The sequence below is a fragment of the Capricornis sumatraensis genome, chromosome 14 (assembly GCF_032405125.1).
Source record: "Capricornis sumatraensis isolate serow.1 chromosome 14, serow.2, whole genome shotgun sequence".
In the NCBI taxonomy this organism is placed as follows: Eukaryota; Metazoa; Chordata; class Mammalia; order Artiodactyla; family Bovidae; genus Capricornis; species Capricornis sumatraensis.
In genome coordinates this window covers 47,312,521-47,335,299 of record NC_091082.1, presented here as the reverse complement: position 1 = coordinate 47,335,299, position 22,779 = coordinate 47,312,521, and the positions used below count along the sequence as shown (strand labels likewise).

Sequence of the window (22,779 nt, the reverse complement as noted above, 5' to 3'; positions counted from 1 at the left end):
TTTCTCCATCTTAACTTATAACACAATAACTGTCAATGAATATAACCCACTCAACATTTAGGAGTGCAAAATGTTCCTAAGATCAAAAATTTTAAGAACCACAATATAGACCATCATTGTCAGTCACCATGCTAGAATGCTAATAAAATACCATCATGTTATTCTTTTCAATGAGATTTGGGGAACACCCAAGTATTCTAGGTGAAGACTGCTTAAAGAGATTTAGGAAGTATTCTATCTAAGTAGATAATATTCAGATTACCTCAAAACCTCTAAATAATTGTGCTGTGGGCATGTACCCTCCTCTAACATACAGGTATGTGTGCCCAGATCCTTTTACTGGATATGTTAATTTGCAAAGAAAAAAGATAAGGGAACATTTTCATCTGTCCTTTGACAACTATCTGAAATGGGATCACAATTCATGCATACAGCCTTCATTTGAAAGGAAATGCATTCTATTTTTGGAATTCTTGAACTCTAAATGAACTGAAACCAAGAATCCATAGCCTACCAGGAATATAGGGTAATCAAGCAAGCTTTTCCGGCTTGGGGGTTTGTGTGAGTGTCTCTGTGCATGCATGCATGTGCAAGAAATGAGGTCAGTTTGGTCACCAGGCCATCTGTTAGAGACTTCTGAATTACATTCTTCAAACACAGCACAGAGGTTCATTCCCACAGGTTGGCCCAGTGCCCCTTTAGACAGGATCTTGGGATTCCATAAGGCCACTGCCTCCTAAGCAATGGAAGGGATCTTTTTTTTACATGAGCCTTCCTGAAGCTGGACATGGAGCATATGTGCCCACAAATATAATATTACAAGCCTAGAATTTTCCTTTATCTCACATACACGGACTGTGACAGAGCTGGATATACATCCCAAACCAAAGTAACCAAAATACAGAATAGAAGCATTTGATTTGAATTTGACTGAACACGGATGAGATGAACACCCTAGTACATTCCAGACACTAATGGAGGTTACATGAGGAAGGCAAGACAAATACTTTTTCTGTCCTCAAGAGTAAAAGTGAAAAAAGTGAAAGTGTTAGTCACTCACCTATGTCCAACTCTTTGTGATTCCATGGACTGGGCCTACTAGGCTCCTCTATCCATGGAATTTCTTTAGGTAAGAATACTGAGTGGGTAGCCATTCCCTTTTCCAGGGGATCTTCCTGACCCAGGGATCGAACACTGGTCTCCCACATTGCAGGCACATTCTTTATCATCTGAGCCACCAGGGAAGCCCTGGGTAGCCATGAGCCTAACGTGATATGAACACACAAACTTCACCTACCACTTACTAGTTACTGCAATCCAGTAACCTCTGTCATCTGAGTTAACTAACTGAGATAAGGACAGAAGGGCGACCACCATTTCTCTCTTTTATTCTTACTATGCTGACCTCCTGGAACCATCTCCGGCCCTTATCCTGAAAGAAATGATTTTCACAGAAAATTCATGTCTTAGAAACAAAACTGTTGTCTATTATAGAGACTCTTTAGCAAAATAAAATGAATGACACTCAAAATGTTCCATTTTAATCACCACATTTATAATCATGTCCATTAAACTATTTTATCTTTAGGAGAAATGAGAAGATAATGGTAAAAGCTAGAATTTTAACAGTGGTTAGGAAGGTAAAATTGAGTCACCTTCTTCATACTGAGAGGTAGTGACGTGAAGGCACCAGTGTCAGAAACTTGCTTGGTGAGGTGGCTTTCCCTCAGCATCTGGAAGGCAATGCGTTCCCACCACTCACTGACTCACTGCTTTGCTCACTGGTTCTTTGCTGGGCAAGGAAGAGAGTCCTGTCTCCCGCAGGGTTTCATAGGCATCTGACAGCAGTCCATGGAAGACAGCTGTCCTGGGGCCCAGAATGGGCAGTCTGTAGTGAACGTTCTCTGGAGAACAGAGCAAGAAGGAAGGAGAAGGGCTCCTTAGATTCTATTTTTAAAATACACTCAAAATAACCAGTGTCACCAAAGACTTCTCAACCTTATAAAATAGCTTCAAGATTCACATGAAAATCCTCTCTAAGAGAACCATCTTACCCCACCACACGTGGGCTTTTACATATCTTGGTCAAAGAGGCCAGAAAAGAGTGTTTAGAAACAAAACTCAAATATTCAGAGAGACTGCCAATTAAATTATAAATGAAGATAATGTGAGACTGGAACTGTAACGAGTTAAAGGGAAAAGAGGATACAATCCTCAAAAGACTTTTCAGAGACACATGTGTGGTTCTGCTCTTCAAACAAACAAATGGGATCTTACGAAAGCCTACAGCAGGGCAAACGCACTTGTATTTCAAAAGGAACCTTCATTTTATGAAATAATTTATTTTAGGGCTCCTTAGAACTCTTACCATCCTGACCTCTTCTTTGGTTATCAGTTTATTTACAGATGGCTGATTTATTCAACATTTTTGTGACTACTCATTGTGAAGGAGAGTATATCAGTGCCTAAAATAGCATATTCTTATCAGAAGTCACTGAATGACTAAGGGAACTGGTGTCCTGAACTCTCTGGAAAAGCTCCCTGGTCCAGGCGAATGAGAGCTAAGAGATGTCAGAAGATCACAAGCCAGTTCAGTGTCATCACTGTAATGAAGAGGAAACCGAGGTACAGGGTCATGATGAACTAAGGATCAGAAGCCAGGTCTCCTTAATCCTAACCCTTCGTGTCACAGCTTAGCTCTGGTGGAGTGGTAGACCAGGCCAGGTGGTAGACTTAAGTCAGGTGGTTAGCAGCTGTACCAATGTTTATGGACAAGAGCTTGTGAGTGTTATGGAACTCTGGACTCAAGGCCAAAGTCAAGATGAAGAAACCCCATCACTTAATAGAGATAGGCTCTTTCCATTTACTTAGTTCTCACTAGTAATTATTGAGGATCTATGAAGTTTAGCTGAATCCAGAAAAACACTAGGGATTACTGTCGTGATCAACAAAATGAGTTGGGCAGTCATTGGCAGTGATGTTTGCTGGGATGACTCAGGCATTTGGTATTTTGCAGCATGTCCACAGGCTATGCAACATAGGGACACGTCTAAGCTGTATAAGCCAGTGGGGCTGGGGCAGTGTCAGCAGCTTTTCTGGGTCAATCAAAAGTGAAGGCTGCTGGTACTGAGTGTCTGGCTCTCCAGGATGGGAGTGGTTTTAAAAGTGGGAACACAGAGACCCAGAGAGTTTTAACAAGATAGGTAAACCTGTCTAGCAAGGCTAGGATCTAAACCCAGGTCTCTCTGTTCCCAGGTACCTTTTTTTTTAACCTCAGAAAGCATACGCAAGAGCAAAGCTCAGTTCAGAAGGGTCGCAACTGGAATCAGCTATCAATCTATAAAGCCTCAGCTCTAAAAGCACTCCCTGAAGTCCTACCTCCAAGACTGTGGTTCTTGGATGAACACTATGGACAAGAACCATGTCTATCGAGAACTTAATGTGATCTACATTCATCGAGTCTAGCTCTTATATTGGTGGTTGAAAATATATCCCCAGGGTTAATAAATTCATGAGAAGCATCTTATCACATTGTGCTGTAAAATCAGAAAATAAACATTTTTGCTTAGGGAAGGGCATGTAATTATGTGTGAGTGTGTGTATACACATAGGTTTCATCTTTTGTGAGGCAGACCTGAAAAAAATCCAGGCTTTAGGGAAACTCAGAATGAATGTGCAGCTGATGAGAGAACCCTGAAACCAGCCTCACATGGGTTTATTCGCCCAGCATTCCCTAGGCTTCAAGAGAATGAGGTGGTTGCAGGCAGATGGGGGAACTTTCATGAAGGATGCGCTTAACTCTTGGCTCTTCAGTCCACTTTGGCTAAATGACAGGCAGAAGAGAAGCCAATATTTCTGCATACATAAGAAGGGATTGGAGATCCACTAGAGTGGAAATCTCCTAACCTCAGCTGTCCCCTTAGTCTCTGATCCTCCCTTTTGACACTCCTTCAAGACACCCCTTCTGTCCTTAAATTTCCTTTCTGATGTCTTCTCAGTTCAATTCTGGCTCTAACTCCCCTGCAACCTCCCAGGACAGAGCTTAGACTTTTCCATCAGAATGAAGTAAAGAAAGTGCTCTTGATTTTCCTTACTGTGTGTATCAAAAGAAAAACTGAAAGTGGCTTCAGTTAATCTGGGAGCGGATGAAAATACGGACATAAAGTGACAGCCTCTGCTGCATCAAACCCTTAAATTACATCAGTCCAAAGAATGGGCCACCCCTCCTTCACCAGCCCTGTATTGGTTTCTCTAAAAGATAAGATTTATGCTGAAGCCAGAGATAGAGTTGCTATCCTTTTATTCTATTACCAGTGAATGAATATAAGAATAGCACTGGGCAGCTGCCAGGAGAAGGCAGGTGTTCCAAGGAGCCTGTGGGAGGGAGGGTTCAGGGCTTGGGAAGGCGATTCCAGTGGAGTGGGGACATACATGCTTTCTCCCCTTCATTGGGACTATTAGGACTGTCTGAGAAGGGAATTATCTATACACATTCTTCAGCAAGTGGATTATGGGGCTATTTAAAAGGGGCAGAGCAATGTGGCATGGAGAAGACCTGGGAAGGAACACACCACGGATAAGGCCAAGTGAGGGCTGAAGAGGGGACAGGGAGGGCTGGAGTGAAGGGAGGGCTGTGGACCCACCGAAGCAGGTCAATAAGCAGAATGTGAAAGAGAAGGGATGCAGAGTGGGAATTTGTTCAGAAAATTCAGAAATTATCTTAGGCAGTAAACTTTTCATTCTGTTACCATGAGGGTGGTATGTTTCCCCCTACAAGTACTCCAAAAGAAGGCAAACCTGTTAGGATGTCATCACAAGAACGTTTGGGTACAGTCTGGGCTTTTGGTGGATGGAGACTCATCATTCTGATGGGAAGAAGCAAGAATACACATTAGTGATTTGGCTAGGGCTTGACAGAAAGGAATGTGTCTTTATAAATTTTAAAACACCGATGGGCTCTTGAACCCAGCACCTGCTAACTTGGTGTTCAGATTACTTGGCTGCAGTGTGAGATGACTGGTCAAAGACCACTACTTCAGAAGCTCTTTTTACTTAAGTGATATTTTTATGGATTTTGATAAAAGCTGCATTTAAAAAAGTATTTTATTTCACTGTCAGAACATGTACAGTCTGAAAATAGAAGGGATTAAGGAGAGAATCCTCCAGTTCTCAAGAAAAACGTAACACTTACAATCTACCTTTCAAGTGCAAAATTGAGCAAATTTTTATCACAGTCTTCCAATTTTGGAGAAAATGTCTTGACCACTGTCTTTTTTTTCCCGTAAGCTAAGATTGGAAGTGACTCTCAACCAAAAGGTGCTCAATTGCTTAGTCATGTCCAACTCTTTGAAACCCCATGGATGGTAGACACCAGGCTCCTCTGTCCACGGAATTTTCCAGGCAGAATACTGGAGTGGGTTCCCATTTGCTTCTCCAGGTGATCTTCCTGACCCATGGATCGAACCCATGTCTCTGGCATCTCCTGCATTAGGAGGCAGATTCTTTACCCACTGACCCATCAGGGAAGCCCCAAACCATTTCTACGTTATTTTAAGTTGTTTTATTTCTAAAGCTTGACCAATCTGTAAACTTAGATGGGCAAGCTACATCTCTACATTCATTTCTTGGTATCTATTTCAACAAAGATTTTCCAAGATTATTTTAACTTTGCTACTAAAAGTATGGCGAATCCAGCCAGTTAATTTTATTAAATTGCCATTGGAGGATTCACTGGTACTGAGAAAAGGAAAAATACCTTTAACTGCCCATTTTTGGCAAACAAGAAGGTGGTATTTGTAAGACAATAGTTTAAGAACTGCCTACACTATAATACAGCAAATATATATCTATCTGCTCATACTTATTTCCTCTGTCTTTTCCTTTCTCCCTTTCCTTTTTCCTTCATTCCTTCCAATCAACAAACATCATTTAATTCCCACAATGACTATAATTAAAGTTTCTTAAAAAGTATTTGAATGAAGACAATTCCATCAGCCTATATGCGTACTGATACTTGGAGACTGTGAGGAGAGAAATTATAAGCTACAAACAGAACCAGGATCTTACTTTATAGTCACACAAGCTAAATCTCAAACAGAGTAGGATGTTTTCCTTCATTTTATTAGAAAATAAAAACTAAAAATGACCAATCTAATAATACTGGGATTGACATGATTTTAGGATTGGTTCAGCCATCACTCTAAGCTTTAAAGGAAGAAGAGCTTGATTTTTTAAAAAATTAATGACTCAGGATTTGAGACTTTCTTTAAAGTACCAAATATACAAGATAAATAAATTGGGTCAAAACTTTTCAAAAGTCTCTTTCATAGAAGAATGAACTTTAGCTCAGAAATTCCTGAGTTTACATAGTTCAATTTTCCATTTAAAGTCTGTAAAGAATATCTATGAGAGTTTCATTTACTGTGATCTAAGAGCATTTATAAGTATAGAGTTGGTGTGGGTAATGTTCATGCTGGAGCCCGTCCCATTCAAACGCCCATTTCCGCCACCACCATGTCTACCTGGGCCAGGGCATGGATTTGATGCATCTGAGTCCGCGTCTTAGTCTGTGTAAATGGCCTCAAACTCATACAGAGAAATATAACATCTACGACTGTCCATCCTAGGTTACAAAAGGGCCTATTTATTTTCCCACATTATTGCTCTCTGTAGAGGAAACAAGTTGATTGTCATTAGATCACATATCACTTCTTGGCTTCGTCATATGTAAGGGTCAGTGCAGGCTCACCTTTCAACCGTCTACTGCAAGGCCAGTCCACCTACCTCGGTTCCTTATCCAGGGTGACTCCATGTTTTGAGTTTTTTAATAAAATGAAAACTGAATTCTTCTTCCCTGTCTGGTAGTAACATGCAGGAAAAACCTCCCGAAATCCAACTAATCAAACTTTGACTGGACTTTATTTCTGATATATTTGGTCTTGGTAAGAAAGCAGCAGATGACAACAAAAGGAATGGTTAACAGTAATTTTAGTCACTGCAACGTACCAGAGACTGTCCCAGTCCCAAGAGAAATGATGCGTGATCTCTCATGTCTTATGAATTAGATAGGTCATCTACATGGAAAATTTGTGTTTAGTTCTAAGTTATCAAACAAATCTATTCTATGCCTTGTACAGGTCTTATGAAGGTAGAAAGGAAGATTGTAGTTTGCACATTAGTTTCAATAGCTGTTTAGGGAAAAGGTAAAAACAACCATTTTGGGGGTCTAACTGTGTACTGATAGTTTAACCAGAAAATGAAACCACTCAAGAAACTCATCACTTAAGCATTCCCTAAACATTTTACTTATTACTCAACCCACTATCCTATGTCCCCAAATGAATATAACCAGATATAAATCTGTGTCCTGATTTAAATCTTTAACTTACCTATGATTCATAATATTTGCAAAGGATTGTTTCAGATCATCTGGAATTATCAGAGTTTTTGGTTGCACCTATGGAAGAAAGTCTCATGTATAACAATGCCCAAAACTGCACTCTACGTTATAGAAATAACATACCATCTTAGCAAACTCAAGTAGCATTTAATATGAGTCATTCATATATCATTTTCTCCTTTTTCTTATTGAATTTATTCCTATTTTAATTTTTTTGCTGCTATTATAATTGGAATAGTTCTCTTTATTTCATTTTTGGATTTTTCATTGCTAATACCTAGAAATAAAATTATTTTTTGTACACAGATCTTGTGTCCCATAACTTTGCTGTACTCATTTATTAGTAAATGTTTTGTGGATCCCTTAAGGTTTTCTATATATAAAATCACATCATTTGAAATATGGTTTTATGTTTTCATAGTTTTAATTTCTTTTATTCTAATTTCAGTTTCTTTTTCTTGCCTTAATTTTCCTGACTAGAACAAATACTCAATGGTGAACAGAAGAGGCAAGAGTACATATCCAGGTCTGTCCCTGATCTCAGGGAAAAACATCCAGTCTTTCCTCAGTAAGTCTGATGTTAGCTGTGGGTTTTGGTAGACTCCCTACGTCAAGTTGAGGAAGTGCCTTCTAGTTTTATGAGTCTCCTTTCTTGGCCGTTGCCCATGGCATGCAGGCCCAGGGATTGAACCCACGCCTCCTGTGGTGGAAGCAGTGTCAGCCACTGCCCACCAGGGAATTTCCTAGGAGTCTTTTTATACCTTGCCAGCATCTCCGCTCCACCCCACGAATGGAGGGTTCTCGGTGACAAAGCGGTCCCCAGCAAGGAAGTGGAGCTGCTACTGCACACAGTGAGCCAAGAGCACTTCACACTTATTTTCTAACCTCTTTTCATTTCCCCCAGGCTCTGCGAGCCCCGGTTCTGACAGCACTAGAGAAGGGCCCTCGGGCACTTTTGCATCTGAGGCCCTTTCTTTGGGCATTCCAATGAATGCTAAAACCCTGCTGTGTGCTTCCACTTGGGGCTGGTTTGGGCAAAAGCAAAAGTCAGAAAAGAGGTCTTGAGAGAGAGAGAACAGCTGCTGAGGTCCCCAGGGAGCCAACTGGCCAGGGCCCGCTTAGGCCTGGGGTCAGGGCCTTCTAAACGTAGACACAAGTGATTCCAGAAATAGGACCAGGAGAAATTCCAATCCCAATTTCCCAGACCCCAGCCAAAGCTGATATTGAACACTGTGGTCCTAATTATGCAGACCGTGAATGGAGGTTGTAACATCCAGGTACACCTTTGTTGGTAGCTTCAGTGACATTTCCAAATCCCACACGACAAACTCATAAACCCAGAGAAACACTCGCTCGTTGGAAGCAGTTTCACCGTGAACTCATTAAAGGGGCCTCGCTCGTGCGTCCTGTTTGTCTTCTGCTCCTTGCCCCCTTCCTGTTTCTCTACGACTAGCCTCACTTTCCTCCTTGAGTCAAAGAGGATCAGAACTGAAGAGATGCTTCCCAAACCCAAACCAACCTTCAGTCCAAGCCCGATGCTTTCTCGGGGGGCCCCTAACCCTGCTTCCTACACTGACCCAAGTCTTAACTCCAGTATGTACAGCCTCCCTCCTGAAACACACCTCTTTCTTTAGCAACTCAGATGTCGGAGCTTTGTTCTTGAGGCGCCCACATCCCCTTGATAGCCTTTTCTTTCCTAAAACTCCCCCCACCCACCATTCCCCACCACCAGTAACAAACAACCACCTGCAGCCAGGAAGTACCAGAGATTCTCTCCCCAGCTCCACCACCACTGAGGCGATGACGGAATGTATGACAAAGCCCAGGATGAAGCTGCTTGTTTCATGGCTGTGATGCTGGAGTGTTGTGTTGGAGACATGTTTAGGCAGAGAAGAGGCTCCATAACCTCCGGCACCTCTGTAGGGTAGTCACCTGAGTCCAAGCAAAGCAGCTCAACTCCGTTCTCCTCTGGTTCAACCTGCCTCGGTTCATCTGTGGTTTGTTGCAAATGGAGGGGGTTAATCATGTAAGGTGATGGTGCTCCCAGGCTAGCAGCTGCTCATCTGCGGCCCTTCCTGCCAGGCTCCATCCTGGTCTCTCTGCTGGGCTTTGGTGCGGAAGGTGTAGTGCTGTGCCCTGGGGATGCCCATGCCCACACCTGCCATCCCCTCACCTACCATTTTCACATCTTGACATGTGGAGCACAGCTGCTTGTTTCTGCTCAGTGTGGGGTCATTCTGGTTCCACCCGGCCTGCAGGGACAGAGAGAGAGACAGAGAGAGGTGAGGACCTTGGGTGGCAAAGAAGTGGGGAAGGGGTGGAGGGGTGGGAGGAATAAGTTACTTCTGTCACAAAACAGAGATGAACACTCTGGTCCCAGCCATGCCCAGGATGGATGTTAGACTCAGACAGGGTTTAGACAGGAGGGTGAGCCACAGACTAAACAGTGGCCTTGGGCGCCCACATACAGTGACACGGGCGTCAGACAGCTGGCAGGGGGCGGGGTGGGGCAGGGTGGGTGGGGGCTGAAATCCAGTGAGGTCCCTCTTTCCAGTGTGAGGGGCTTTCCTCTCTCACAGGTGACACTTTCTAAATTTCATGTACAACTCCCACCATCTTGACTAGTTGAGGCCCTCCGATGGCCTGAGAAAAACAAACAGAAGGCTTCTCTGCTGCAAGCCCGCTTTCTCCAGTCTCTCTGAAATCCTAGCCTCTCTTGTCAGGCCTTCACTCTGGGGTGACATCAGCTCTCAAGCATACACTGCTACCACGTGGCCCTTCTGCACCACCCGAGAGGCCGATCAAGACCTGGGCAGAACCGGAGCCGGTGTGTGGATTCTGATCCCCGTCTCCCCCCAGAGGAGGGAGGCAAAGAAACCACCAGCAGGGGGATAGTGGTGCCGCATCTGCTCACTGCTTTCTTTCAGACTCAATTTCTGCCAAAAGGGGAAAGGGTGGGCTTCGGCGCATTTCCACCTGAAACGCAGGCTTCTCATTTGCATAGCTGGTGAAAGCTTGGTTAGGGAACAGATGGCAACTTGAGGTTAGCATCCCGTGTGGGGATTCTCTCTTCCCCTTTCCTGTTCACACTGACACCAGAGTCCTGAGATAGATTGTTAGGAAGCGTAGATACAAGGGAGAGGAGGGCCACAGAGACGAGCAGACAGTTACTGCAAACTGAAGGCTTTCTCTCATTTGATTGACCTGGTGATCTGTCACTGCAGGTGTGCCCACCTGCGCCCTGATGCATTCCTGCTCTCCAGCCAGGTGTGCAGAACAGGAAGGTGGGGAATAGACCCGTATGGCACGGGGAGTGCCTGCGGCGTGCTCCTAAGGTGACCTTTGCCGGACTGTTCCATGAGATACACTTGGGTGAGGCATTACTAGGGGTCTGAGGACTGTAAAGTATGCACCATGTTGGATTCTTCTGACAAATATCTAAAATACATTTCATGTTTATAGTCCATTTTCAAAGAATCAGCTCAAAGAAACAGTATTCCCACACTGGGCTGGCATGTGAAAGCATGACTGGGAACAGCTTAATCCATTCATTCAGCCACAAACCTTCACTGTGACTCCACCGCCTGGAGGGCGCTGAGATGGGGTCACAAAGATGAATAAGAGATTTCTGGCCCAAAGGAAGACCAGGGAAGAATACAGACTCATGTGTTTGTCCATTCATTAATGCTGGAGTGGGTTGCCATTCCCTCCCAGGGGATCTTCCCAACCCAAGGATCAAACCTGGGTCTCCTGTATTACAGGCAGATTCTTCACCATCTGAGCCACCAGGGAACCCCAGGTACTGAGGATGTGGAGATAAAGAAGAAACCATTTCTGACCGCAACTTGCTCAGCACCCAGTGTTTGGGTACCAAGAAGCGTGCCAGTGTTGAAGGCAGAAAGACGCTGAGGCCACCGGGAGCCAAAAGGAGGCCTGAGCTCACCTGGTGGGGGTGGGGTGTCACGAGAAAGCTCTGAGGCGGGTTGAAAGAACAGGCAGTGCTTGGGTAGGTGCTGGATGGTGAGCAAGGAGAGGGGGCGGTGTTCCAACCTAGGAACACTGCGCAGTGACTTGGAAGAAAGACCTGGCAAATCCACTTCAGGTAAGTTAGGACAGCCTGGAACGGCCAGTTGTGTAGGAGAGGAGGGAGGGGGGAGAAGAGAGGCTGGAGAGGACCCCCCACAAACCCTCACCCTGACCCTGGGCTGACTCCTCTGCTCTGCTGGACCCATTCAAACTTCCACCTTCTCTTCCCAGATATCCTGGGCATGGGACCTCCTGGGGCCCAGGCTTCTCCCCCTGTCCCTCATGTCTTTGAGTTCTGAGACTAAGACATCTCTCTGAAACTGCAATTCAAGGCTGGATGTGCTAGGCATCACTGAAGAAGCAAGGGTACTTCTGGGCCTTCGGCAAAGAGATGGACTGTATCCCCCTGGAGGACTCAGCAGAGGCTTCTGAAAGTGGCATCTGTGCTTGGTCTGAAAGGACGAGGAAGACCTGGATGGGCGGAGGTGGGGTGGGAGGGTCCTCGGCAGGTTTGTTTTCAGTAGAGTTAGAAGCAGGTGCTTGTGTTTCCTGCAGTTGATTCTGCCCCTCTTGCAGACATCTGGTGTCTGCAGAAGAAAACACTAGAGCCCGCAGGGATTGGAGTCACAGGATTCATTCCAAATCAAGCAACAAGCATACCAGGTGCCTGGCAGCAGCTTGCTAGTTTAACGATGGTTGGACCTGTGACCTGAGTCCCGCACTCTGAGGACTGTCATCCTTGGGAATCTGAGAGAAAAACATGTCATATATATTGTTTGATCTGGTTTTGGCAACTCCTTATCCTGTACAATCTAGCTTAGACGTTTCTTTCTCGGAAAGTCTTTCTCCTGACTCCCTTACCTGGGTGTCTGCCTCTCAGATTGCATCAGAGATTTAGTATAACTCTTGTTGCAATTTGTGCTGTTATTCTGTTTTCTTTTTAGCATGTTTGTTTCCTCCTAAGAGCAAGAATGTATCTCACACATCTTTGGATATATAAGAGGCTGACTTTCAATCTTCTCACCACAGAGAACTCTTTTTATAATTTCCTTCTCATTGACTCCCAAGTTTTGACAGCTTGTGATCACTAGAGCAACTACCCTGCATCTCCTAAGTCCTCCAGTTTCATGTTGATCAAACACATACAGCGACAAATACAAGTTTCAGAGGGAAGTACTGATAATTACCACTGACCCAAAGTAGTACCGGAATCTAGAGCCTACTGTGTGCCACACAGTAGGCACTCAACACATGTTGGTTGAACGAATGTGTCAGTGTAAGCATTTTAAACTATCAGGTATATAGACAGGACTAGCCTCTTGCCTGGAAAATCCCATGAACAGAGGAGCCTGGTGGGCTGCAGTCCATGGGCTCGCTAAGCAGACACGACTGAGTGACTTCTCTTTAACTCTTCACTTTCATGCACTGGAGAAGGAAATGGCAACCAAATTCAGTGTTCTTGCCTTGAGAATCCCAGGGACGGGGGAGCCTGGTGGGCTGCCATCTATGGGGTCACACAGAGTCGGACACAACTGAAGCAACTTAGCAGCAGCAGCCTCTTGCCTGGAAAATCCCATGAACGGAGGAGCCTGGTGGGCTGCAGTCCATGGGGTCACGAAGAGTTGGACACGACTGAGTGACTTCGCTTTCACTTTTCACTTTCACACATTGGAGAAGGAAATGGCAACCCACTCCAGTGTTCTTGCCTAGAGAACCCCAGGCACAGTGGAGCCTGGTGGGCCACTGTGTATGGGGTCGCACAGAGTTGGACACAACTGAAGTGACTTAGCAGCAGCAGCAGCATACATGTATGTCCATAAATCTCTAAAACACAAGACAGATGTGTGCAAAGATCATTATTGCAATAGCACTTTCTTCAGGGAAACGTTTGTGTGCAACCAATTCATGGACACAAAGTTCTTAGAAAAGCCAAGGCTGGAAGGCAAATTGCTTGGTTCCAGACCTGGCTCTGAGAAGCTTGACTGGGCGATCACTGAAACACTCTGTTACTCCCAGCCCCTTGCTGCTGCTGCTGCTGCTGGTCTCTGTGGCCAAAAGGCCAGAGGCTAACTCTCATCCTGCTCACGCCTTCTAGGGACAGAAAGAACCAGTTTTTGATGTGTGGCTTCAGTCACTCTGCCAGGAGAGTGGCGGTATTCCCATCTGAGACTCACTGTCAGCCAATCCTTGTCCCCAGAAGAGCCACTGTGTCCCTCCTCACCTGGAGAGGTGGGCGAGAGCCTGGAGGTGGGGGGCTGGGGGTAGAGGGGTGTCTGTGCAGTGTGGGAGGCGGCCGTGATGAGCAATCCTGCCTGGCCGGTCTATAAAGACACTAACGCAGACTCTTTGGGATTATGTGTTCTTTCTGGGCCTCAGCTCTGAAACCGAGGCCCTTTCCTTCTACGGTCTCTCCTTCTCATTCCTGATTGCCTTCATGCCCACTTGGCATACTAGCAGGAATGGAGATAAACAGGCTGGTGGTTCTGAGTACAGGCCTTCCGGCTGTGTCATCTGCAGAGTCGGAGCCATCAGGGAAAGAGGCTCTGAAATGTCCACGGGTCTCTCATTTCCCGAGCAGCTTTCCCCAGGAGAGCCCAGCCAAGGTGATGCAGAGCTCAGCCGACCCCCAGGGCCAAAGCCTGCGCTTCACATCACCTGGAAACAGCCTCTTATCTGAGCTTAGTGTCTGCTGAGGCCCCTGAACTCTGGCTTGTGGCCAAAGTGCTGGGCCTCCTTGAATCTTAGAGGGAAAAAAAGAATTTTTTTCTCCCTCTCCTTCTCTCTTCCTCTCTCTGTCTCTTGCTCTCTTTCAGACACACACCTGTCCACCTAACAAAAACTGAAAAATGTAAGCACCAGATGGCAAATTTAAAAATATCCATCAAAAACATGATTCGAGGGGCACTGACAGGCCTGCCTCCTATCTTCTCACCCCACACCTGTCTTCCTTTCCTCCTGCTCACTCCTGCCTTAACTGAGACACCTCATCAACTGTCACTTACTTCCACCCTTTCAGTGGACACAGTGAGGAAACTGTGGCTCAGACAGGTTAAGAGATTTGTCCAACTGTCCATACATGTAGTTTCTGTCATCCAGAAAGTTCTTTGGATAAGGGGTCAAAGAAAGACTACCTTTTTCCCAGGGGGAGAGAGAACTCCTAGTGTCCATATCAGGACATGATGATTCCTGCAGCCCTTAGAAGCCAAAAAGTAACAGTAGAAGAACCACATTCAATATTCAAACAAAAAGCCCCCATCATAATTACACATTTCCCTGCTCTTGGATAATACCAAGCATCTCAAAAACAAAAGTGAACACAGTTTAAGAAATGCTCTTACTGCTCACTAGGAAAAATTTCAAACATACACGAAATGATCAACAGCCGTGTAACTATCATCCAGACTTAGGAAACTTGGTTTTGATTTCATTATTTAGACCATTATTTATATCTAGATCATTATTTCAGGTCAGTTCTTTCCTTTAAAGCTTGGATTTGTGGTTATATGTGTTTGATCAACACAAAAAGAAGGAATGAGGCGTATGTGAGGGGTCATGAATTTGCAAAAACTTGAGAGTCAATGATAGAGAAATAAGAGTTCTCAGAAAATGGGAAGTTGCCTCCTATAGTGTTCCCAGCCACATCTCTGCTGCTGGATGGTGTTTGTCAATGAGGGCTTTTTGTCACAAGTCTGCCAGAAGCAGCGTGGATAATGTTCTCCTCTTCTCTGTGACTCTTTAGACTGGAACAACAAAGCCAGTCAAGGAGAGCAGACGGGGATGGGGCAGCAATGGAGGGAGTGGGGGTACTCTGCACTCCATGGCACAGGGCTGGGGGGACTCGGTCACAGCCCACCCAGGACGCAGGCAAGGCTGCAGGGCCTCCCACCATGGCTCCCCGATCGCCTCCACGTTCGCTCTGCTGGGCTGTGAGCTCTGAGGGAGTCACCTCCTGGCCTCAGTCACCTGATTACCATGGTCACTTTCTTCTCTCATGGAATCTGGAGGAGTCAAGTGCAGGCCTGGAACAGGCAGGTGAAAGCCCTGCCTTGTAAAGAGCTGCTCCACAGGTGTTTGAGAGGGGACGCGTTCAGGCCTCATTTCTCGGTCTTCATCCTGTTTTCCTTTTCTGTGACTCCAGCTCTCCTTTTTTGTTTCCTTTTTGGTGTGTGTTGTCCCCTGACCCTTCTGTGTGTCTGGCTTCTGCTCTCTTGCTGTTTGTCTCCCTCTCCCTGTCTTTCTGTCTCTGAGCCTCTGGTTCTGTGTCTCTATGGTGATGCACGCAGGCGTCCTGCTCCAGACACACACACTCGGCCCTGCCCAGGACTGCTCCTGGGCAGCAAAGGCCACTTGGAATGTGGATGTTCAAAGCGATGCCTTTTGACCCGTGATGATGAGAAGGAAGGGAGCCAGGTGGCAGGACCTTTGCACCTGTGCCCTGCGGACAGGATCTCAGGGCTACCACAGCCTCCTGACAGGTGCCTGGTGTGGAGGAGGAAGGAAGAGAGGGACAGTACATTCCACTCCCATGAGACAGAAGACAGCTTCTCTCTAGAGAGGAGAGGCACACACATGTGCGCCTCAGGCTTGCCACTGACTCTGGGTGCTGGATTCAGATCTGACATGAGGTACCCGCCATGCCCCACAGATGCCAGCACCCTAAGAAGGGTGGCAGACTATGCCTCCCCAAACCGGCCACACTGGCCTAAGCCTTGTTTTGAGCTAAGATGCTCTGTAAAAACAGCACGGGCCAGAAAAGTGCTCTAACCTCCTCCTTTTCTTCCTAAAAGGAGATAAAATCGCATATACAAGATGTCCTAATACCAGAAGAAAAGTAACGTGCTTATCGTCAAGGACAAGAAATGAAGCCAAAAGAACTGTTCTCCTTCAGCCTCCTCAGTTTAGTCACTCTTGCACAACTGCCTTTTTTGACACCTACTATAAAAACATTCCGATTTTGCTACTTTGGATCTTCATTTCCTTATGAAGGCTCCTGTTTCACATAAAACTTTTGGTAAATAAAATTTTCTCCCATTAAGCTGTCCCTTTAAATCTCTAGTTCAGCCCCAAACCCTAAGACGGCAAAGGTAAAATTTTGCCTCCCCTACACCTGTTTGGCCTACACACCCGCGCACACGCTCACTGGTGGAGGGTCAGTCTCTGACAAGGTGGGGGTGAAGGTGTGGGTGAAGTACCTGAGTCTCCTGTCGCAGCAGGAGCGATGGACTTGTGACCTCCCGGGTCTGCTCAGAGACCAGCCTCCCCGGCTCAGCCTGCAGGGAGGCCGCGGGAGCTGTTGCTCTTGGCTTCCATCTAGTGGCCACATCAGAGTATTGGAGCCGCGAAATCCTAAACCAGGCCTGTCTCTCATGATGCTTTCCTCCCTCAGAGCCTTAGCGCCTAAGGATGACACGGTGCGCTGAGACCCAGGGCACACCCGCGAAGAGGAGGCGCTCGGTGGCAGCGGAGAGCCTGTCTCAGGAACAACTGCAGAGACTGACTGGCTGGAAGGCTTCTTGCTGGCGCTGCAGCAAACAAGGGGTCAACGCCGTCTCCGCTCAGGGCCCTCCGTCCCTTTCTTACCTACTTGCCCGTCCAGCCTAAGGTGTTCGGGGGATTCGTGCTTGACTCTCAAGCACAGCCCTGACCCCGCCACTCCCGTGCTTGTAGACCTGGAACGACACCTTCGTGCCCGGGCGGGCTCCGCCCGCCTCCTCGGGTCGGGCCCCTCCCACCCCGGGCCCGCGCTCCCGCCGGCGGGATCCCTGGATGCTCTGGCGGCAAGCCCAGGCTCCAAGTCTTGGCCACCCCCAGCCCCGGCCCTTCCTCCTCAGGTGGAAAGGATATTTTCCAGATCCGGCGCAGGTGCCGCTGCTTCTCGCAGCCTCCCTCGCCCCTCCCCCAGGCCGCAGGTGACCTTTCCCCCCAGCTCCTCGCCAGGACTTTGCTCTTTCTCTGAGTCCGCGGTTGGGTACCTGGCCCGTCCGCCCACTCATGTGTGTGGGTGGCATCTGACTCACTCATCTCTTTCAACCACATAACGCGAGGGCCCTGGAAGCGTTCATCCCCTGACCCAAGGGCACTGTGCCAAGCGCTTAGCGTGCCGCCTTTAGCAGCCCTAGGAGTGTGACTTGGGATTTTTCAGGTGGAGACACTGCCCACATCCCCTGGAATGCTCTTTCTCCACCTGGGGCGGGTGCTCGCTGCACCAGCACCCCTCCTATGGGAACTCACCCCCCGCAGTGTCCCCCAGCAGCCAGTCGTGGCAAGCTTCCGCAAGGTGAAGGATTGGTGTGGAGTTCTTAATGTGAAATCCCCTGGGTTTAGGGGGTCTTAGGTGGGAGACAGAGGGCTTCATGGTGGTGGGGGGAAGGGGTTAGAGACTCCAGAAAGGCGGACTGGTTCTGGGCACAGGCTGAGCAGCAGTCCCTGAAGGTCTCAGGGAAGGCCCTTCAATGTGAATTTTTTTTTTTTTTTTGGTGTGTGTGTCGGGGGTGGGGGTGGGGGGTTCCCGTTTTGATAATTGTAACCTGATGCCTTTATTCTTAGTTCTAGTGCATGGGAGCCCTAAGATACTCAGGACAGGATGGGACAGGGGGCAGGCAGTGTTCACTCACTTCGTTTAACAAATCTCTGCTGAACACTGAGGATGATCCAGACTCACGGCTGTGTTAGGGAGATACGATACCCTTTGTATTCATATTCTGTCATCCTGGAACTATTTATAGCCTCGGGTTTCTTTTCGATTAAAAAATAATTGAGTACCTTAGATAAGACGTCTGGAACTTGGAACGAAATTGGCAAATTCATATCCTTCTTGGATGCAACCAGAAAAGTGGCAGAGGAATGAGGATATCTGAGAAGGCAAAACAAGAGTAAGTTAGAACCGAGGTGCCCCGTGTGAAGTGTCAGGCCCTTGGGCACTTCAGAGAGAACCTGGGGGACACCCAAGTTGTTGCTTCTCACCCTGAACCTGGAGGGCCCCGGCCATTTTGAGGCTGCCATAAGATTTCTCCTCTTTAGTCCCTCTGGCTTCTCTGGCCCTTTAAGTTTTTCTTTTTTTTTTTTAATGTTAAAAAAATTTTAAACTTATTTTTGGCTGCACTGGATCTTCGCTGCTTTTGTGCCAGCCTTCTCTAGTTGCGGCAAGTGGGGGCTACTCCTCGTGGCGCGTGGACTTTTTATTGCGGTGGCTTCTCTTGTTTTGGAGCATAGGCTCTAGGCACGTGGGTTTCAGTAGCTGGAGCACGTGAGCTCAGTAGTTGTGACACATAGACTTTAGCTGGCCCTGTGGCACGGGGAATCTTCCCAGACCAGGGATCAAACACCTTGCATTGGCAGGCAGATTCTTACCACTGCACCACCAGAGAAGTTCATCCCTTTTTTTGAACTAACCAATGCCAATTGTAGGTTGTTAGTGGATGGTGTACAAACAAAGCAAGAAAAAAATTGTTGACAAAAGCAGAAAGATAACGGGTGAAATGTACCCCAGAGCTCCTTCTTGGCAAGGCCTGCACACAAGCCACTGATATGTAATAAGAGCAGTCCTTTCCTGCCTGGCCTGCTTTCTCGGAGCTTCTGTCCCTGTACCCTAAAATGATCTACCCATTTCCTACCATGGAACATCTCCCTCCAATTATACTCTTCCTTTGAACATTCCTTCATTCCAGGTAGAAGGTGAGGCAGAGATGCTACAGCAATAACAAGAGTTCTCTTCCCAGGGTGACCCACCCTGCTGGCCACTGTGGGTTGTTTAATTACACTGTAAGAAGCCAAGGTGTGCAGGGGGCCTGGGCCTCATAAGCAGCCTGTGTGTGCAGCCTTGGGCCTTCCCTGGCCTCTGAGAAATGGAAACTCACATGGAATGCTGGTAGTTCTGCCAAGAACACCTCTCCTCTTTTATAAGGAAGTATTTCATTGTCCATTGTTCATTTATAACAAAGTCATGCACATGGTGTTCATGAGGCATTTATTGTTTTATTTCTCCCACCATTGCTCTGGGAGAGTGGGGAAGTAGGTCTGATCCAGCTCCTTCACCACCTCTGTCTTTGACGTGTGAACAGCTTGCCTTGAACTTATACCCAAATGCTGACCAGGAGAGATCAGAGGCCCCTTTAGAACTGCTTTGGCGCCCAAGAATGTTAAACAAACAGGACCACAGTGTGACATGAGGGCTTTTGAGACAAATGATGGATGTGGCTTCAGCACAGTCAGGCTGACCTGAGAGAGAGACCTCCTAGAAGGAAGGGGTCTGTGGGCAGTGACCCTCAGAACCGGGTCTCACCTCCTCCAAGCCTGCAGATGTGTATCCAGAACTCGCAGTTAGGGGTGCTCTGAGTGCATTTCACTGAAGTTTCCTTTCTCTTTTTCAGACAGTTTTGTGTTGGAACTCCTTGTCCAAAGCTCAGTAATACTTAAAGCACATTCAGAACTTCCCAACCAAGTTCCTAGAAAAGGGTTTTTTCCAGAAATAAACAGCTTGGAACTCCAAGCTATGGCCAGAGAAGGGGTTTCCAATCCTTAGGAACAGTTGAGACTTGGAGAATCCTTTCAAAAGACTTTCCATTCCTATCTTGTGCTTCTGAAGGTAGGGCACCTCACAGGTGCTGTCTAGTCATCTTAGAGTTCTTGTGAGGTAGATAAGCACCATTTCTCTTCAGAGGTATTGAGAAATCCTCCCAGAACAGACACGGGCAGAGCTCCATACCATACCAACTTATTTCTCTTTGCAACTGGCTCAAGCATGGCTGGCTGCATGGAAAAACTACTCTTTCTCTCCCCAGCTGGCTGGCCCCTGGGACACCCCAGGACCCATCTGTGAAACTGAACAGGTCGTGAGAGTGCCCAGTTGTGTTCTCGGTCTGCCTTTTTCATACCCCTGCTCCCTGTGGGCATGCTCAGCCACTCAGTCATGTCCAACTCTTTGCAAGCTCATGGACTGTAGCCTGCCAGGCTCCTCTGTCCATGGGATTTTCCAGGCAAGAATACTGGAGTGGGTTGCCATTGCCTACTCCAGTGCTCCCTTCCTACCTCCCACCAAAGGCTTGTACAATCAAGGCAAAAGGGAGCTGGGAGTGAGAGAGCCGTGCACAGGGATGCTTTGCTCATGGCTGCAGGGGGAGGTCTAAGAGGTGTGGGGTGGGATGGGATAGCAGGATGTTACCCTAGTTAGATGTCAGACACTACCCATTTCACATGGAAATCCACGTTTCTGCTACCGTTGGAAATACAGACGGGGTCACATACCTGCAGGCAGCATTGACCAGGGTAGAGGCTGACTGTTCCTTTCCTGAAGGCAGGTGATCTCCCCTTCATTATAGTTCCCTTCGGCCAGCTCTACTCATGTGTGCTGACCATCTACCACTGTCATGTGAGTTTGTACCCTGCCCCCAATTAAAGGGTGCTAAACTGTCAGTACTCATGCTGATCCCTGAACTGCTAACAACTCTTAATAAAGAACTAAGTCATTGGTGTTTTTATTTAGTCAACAAGCCTTTGGATTTATTCAATCTCAGATTGCCTGCTTTATATTAAGACATTAGCTAGAGTTTAGATATATTCCAAGTTATGAGGAAAAAAAAACCAAACCCCGAACAACAAGCACTTTACAGGTGCTTCTGAGAATATACAAAACTGTCTAGCTGCTTACTGAGAATGTGGTTTCTAAGAAGGGCAGCAGATGAAGCAAAGGTGTATGTTATTAAAATGGGATGTGGAGGGAATATTTATCATGCACAGTCATTTATCCATGGACAAGAGGGTACATGACAGTTACCAAAACGAGGAAAGGCTCTTTCAGAGAGCATTATCTTTCCAGCAAATGACCTTACATGCCAGGGAGCCAATTTCTCACCTATAGTGTACCTATAAACTTAGCTCCTGGACTGCCCTCTCCCAGTCTTCCCTGGTTTTTCCCATTCACCCTGACATTAACCTCACACTCACCCTTCCTTTTATTTCCCCTTTCAGAGGAGAGTATAAGACCTGGGGATCACACCCGGGGATCCGAAATGGGGGAGGAATGAGTGAACTCAGTTATTTCAAGTAGCTACTCCCCACACATGAAATCCCCCAATTTTAAAGGATAGACACATGTTCCACAGGCATTTGTTTGAAAGGGCAGGACTGGTGAGATTGGAGGAGATTGTCTCAAACAAAATTAAAATACAGGAAGTTGCTACTCTATGAAGATAAGAATTTATGATTCTAGACTTTAATGGTTAAAATTTAAAACGTTCAAATTAAAGCAGGGAGACAGGGTAAGATGATGAAGAGGATGGAATTGTTTTGAAAGGCAGTGTCCATGGGCAAAATTTTCTTGTATTGCTAAGTGGTAGTGGAACAGAAGGAAGTTAATTGAGGTCTTATCTCCTCTGCTGCTGCTGCTGCTAAGTCGCTTCAGTCGTGTCCAACTCTGTGTGACCCCATAGACGGCGGCCCACCAGGCTCCCCCATCCCTGGGATTCTCCAGGCAAGAACACTAGCCAGGCCAATTCTCAGGGCTCACTTTTGTGTTAGAAACCATGGCCCTTTCCATTTTGTTGCTGTTAATTAAAAAAAAAATTTGGTGGCACCCTGGGGCATGTGGGATCTCAGTTCTCCAACCAGGGATCCAACATGCACCCCCTTCATTGGAAGGCATCATCTTAACCACTGGATTACTGGGCAAGTTCTCCTTTCTGGTTTTTAAGCACTTGACTTAGCCTCTTAAGCGACCAGCTATGCCCCTCAGATGATTGTCCCTAATCCTGAAGAAATCATCTTCCATGAGACCTTGCTTGAAATCTTTGCTCTCAGTGGTTGGGCTTTTACCTTTTGGGGAGGCTGAGCACTAATGGCTTGTTCATGAAGCTGGCCTCACTAAACCAGGGAATCTTGTCAAATCTTGGAACAGACACCTAGAGGGAAAAATGGAAAGAGATCATTTTGCAGAATGTATTTCACTTGGCCTTTTCCATCATTAGGATGATGAAAGCAGGCTAATAGCAGCTATACATCGGTCAGCACTTCACATTTTTTATGTTTCGTATTTGACCCCATTGACTCTCCCATTAAGTAGCCAAGAGGAAACAGTGTTATCTCCATTTACAGATGAAGAAACCAAAGCTTAGTCAGTGTGATTTGCTGAGTCACACGGACAGTAAGTGGACTTAGGTTTTCTGACTTCTGTGTCCACTACATCTTGTGTCCTATCTCCCTTTGCTCCTCCATTACTCCCATCTGTTTACGCATCCTCTTATATTTCCACAACCTCAGCTGAATGTTAGCAGTCTCCCATTCCAAGTGTCCGGCTGTTTTCAGTCACAGGGCCCCCCACCCTCACCCCTTCCAGGAGGCAGAGGAAAGAACTGCACTTC

The 22,779-nt window shown here is 46.6% G+C and overlaps 1 protein-coding gene across 1 annotated transcript; it reads right to left on the bottom strand.

Moving 5' to 3' along the window:
• Positions 1-1,758: 1,758 nt before the first annotated feature.
• Positions 1,759-22,462, bottom strand: C14H1orf105 (chromosome 14 C1orf105 homolog). Its single transcript, XM_068985732.1, has 7 exons — positions 22,418-22,462; positions 22,235-22,320; positions 18,188-18,278; positions 9,577-9,651; positions 7,389-7,456; positions 4,798-4,865; positions 1,759-1,904 (listed from the first exon to the last, which is right to left on the bottom strand). The coding sequence occupies exons 1-7, from the start codon at positions 22,460-22,462 to the stop codon at positions 1,759-1,761; spliced, it is 579 nt and encodes a 192-aa protein (XP_068841833.1).
• Between the last annotated feature and the right edge of the window lie 317 nt (positions 22,463-22,779).

Bases quoted from the DNA above. Each gene is read 5' to 3' on its own strand.
- C14H1orf105 (XM_068985732.1), bottom strand. From the start codon at position 22,462: ATGGGGTCAAATACGAAACATAAAAAATGTGAAGTGCTGACCGAT. The intron at 18,279-22,234 runs GTAAAAGCCCAA...TTGCCTTCTCAG, and splicing joins GTGCTCAGCCTCCCCAAAAG to ATATCCTCATTCCTCTGCCA. The intron at 4,866-7,388 runs GTAAGTTAAAGA...TCTTCCCATCAG, and splicing joins GCAAATATTATGAATCATAG to AATGATGAGTCTCCATCCAC.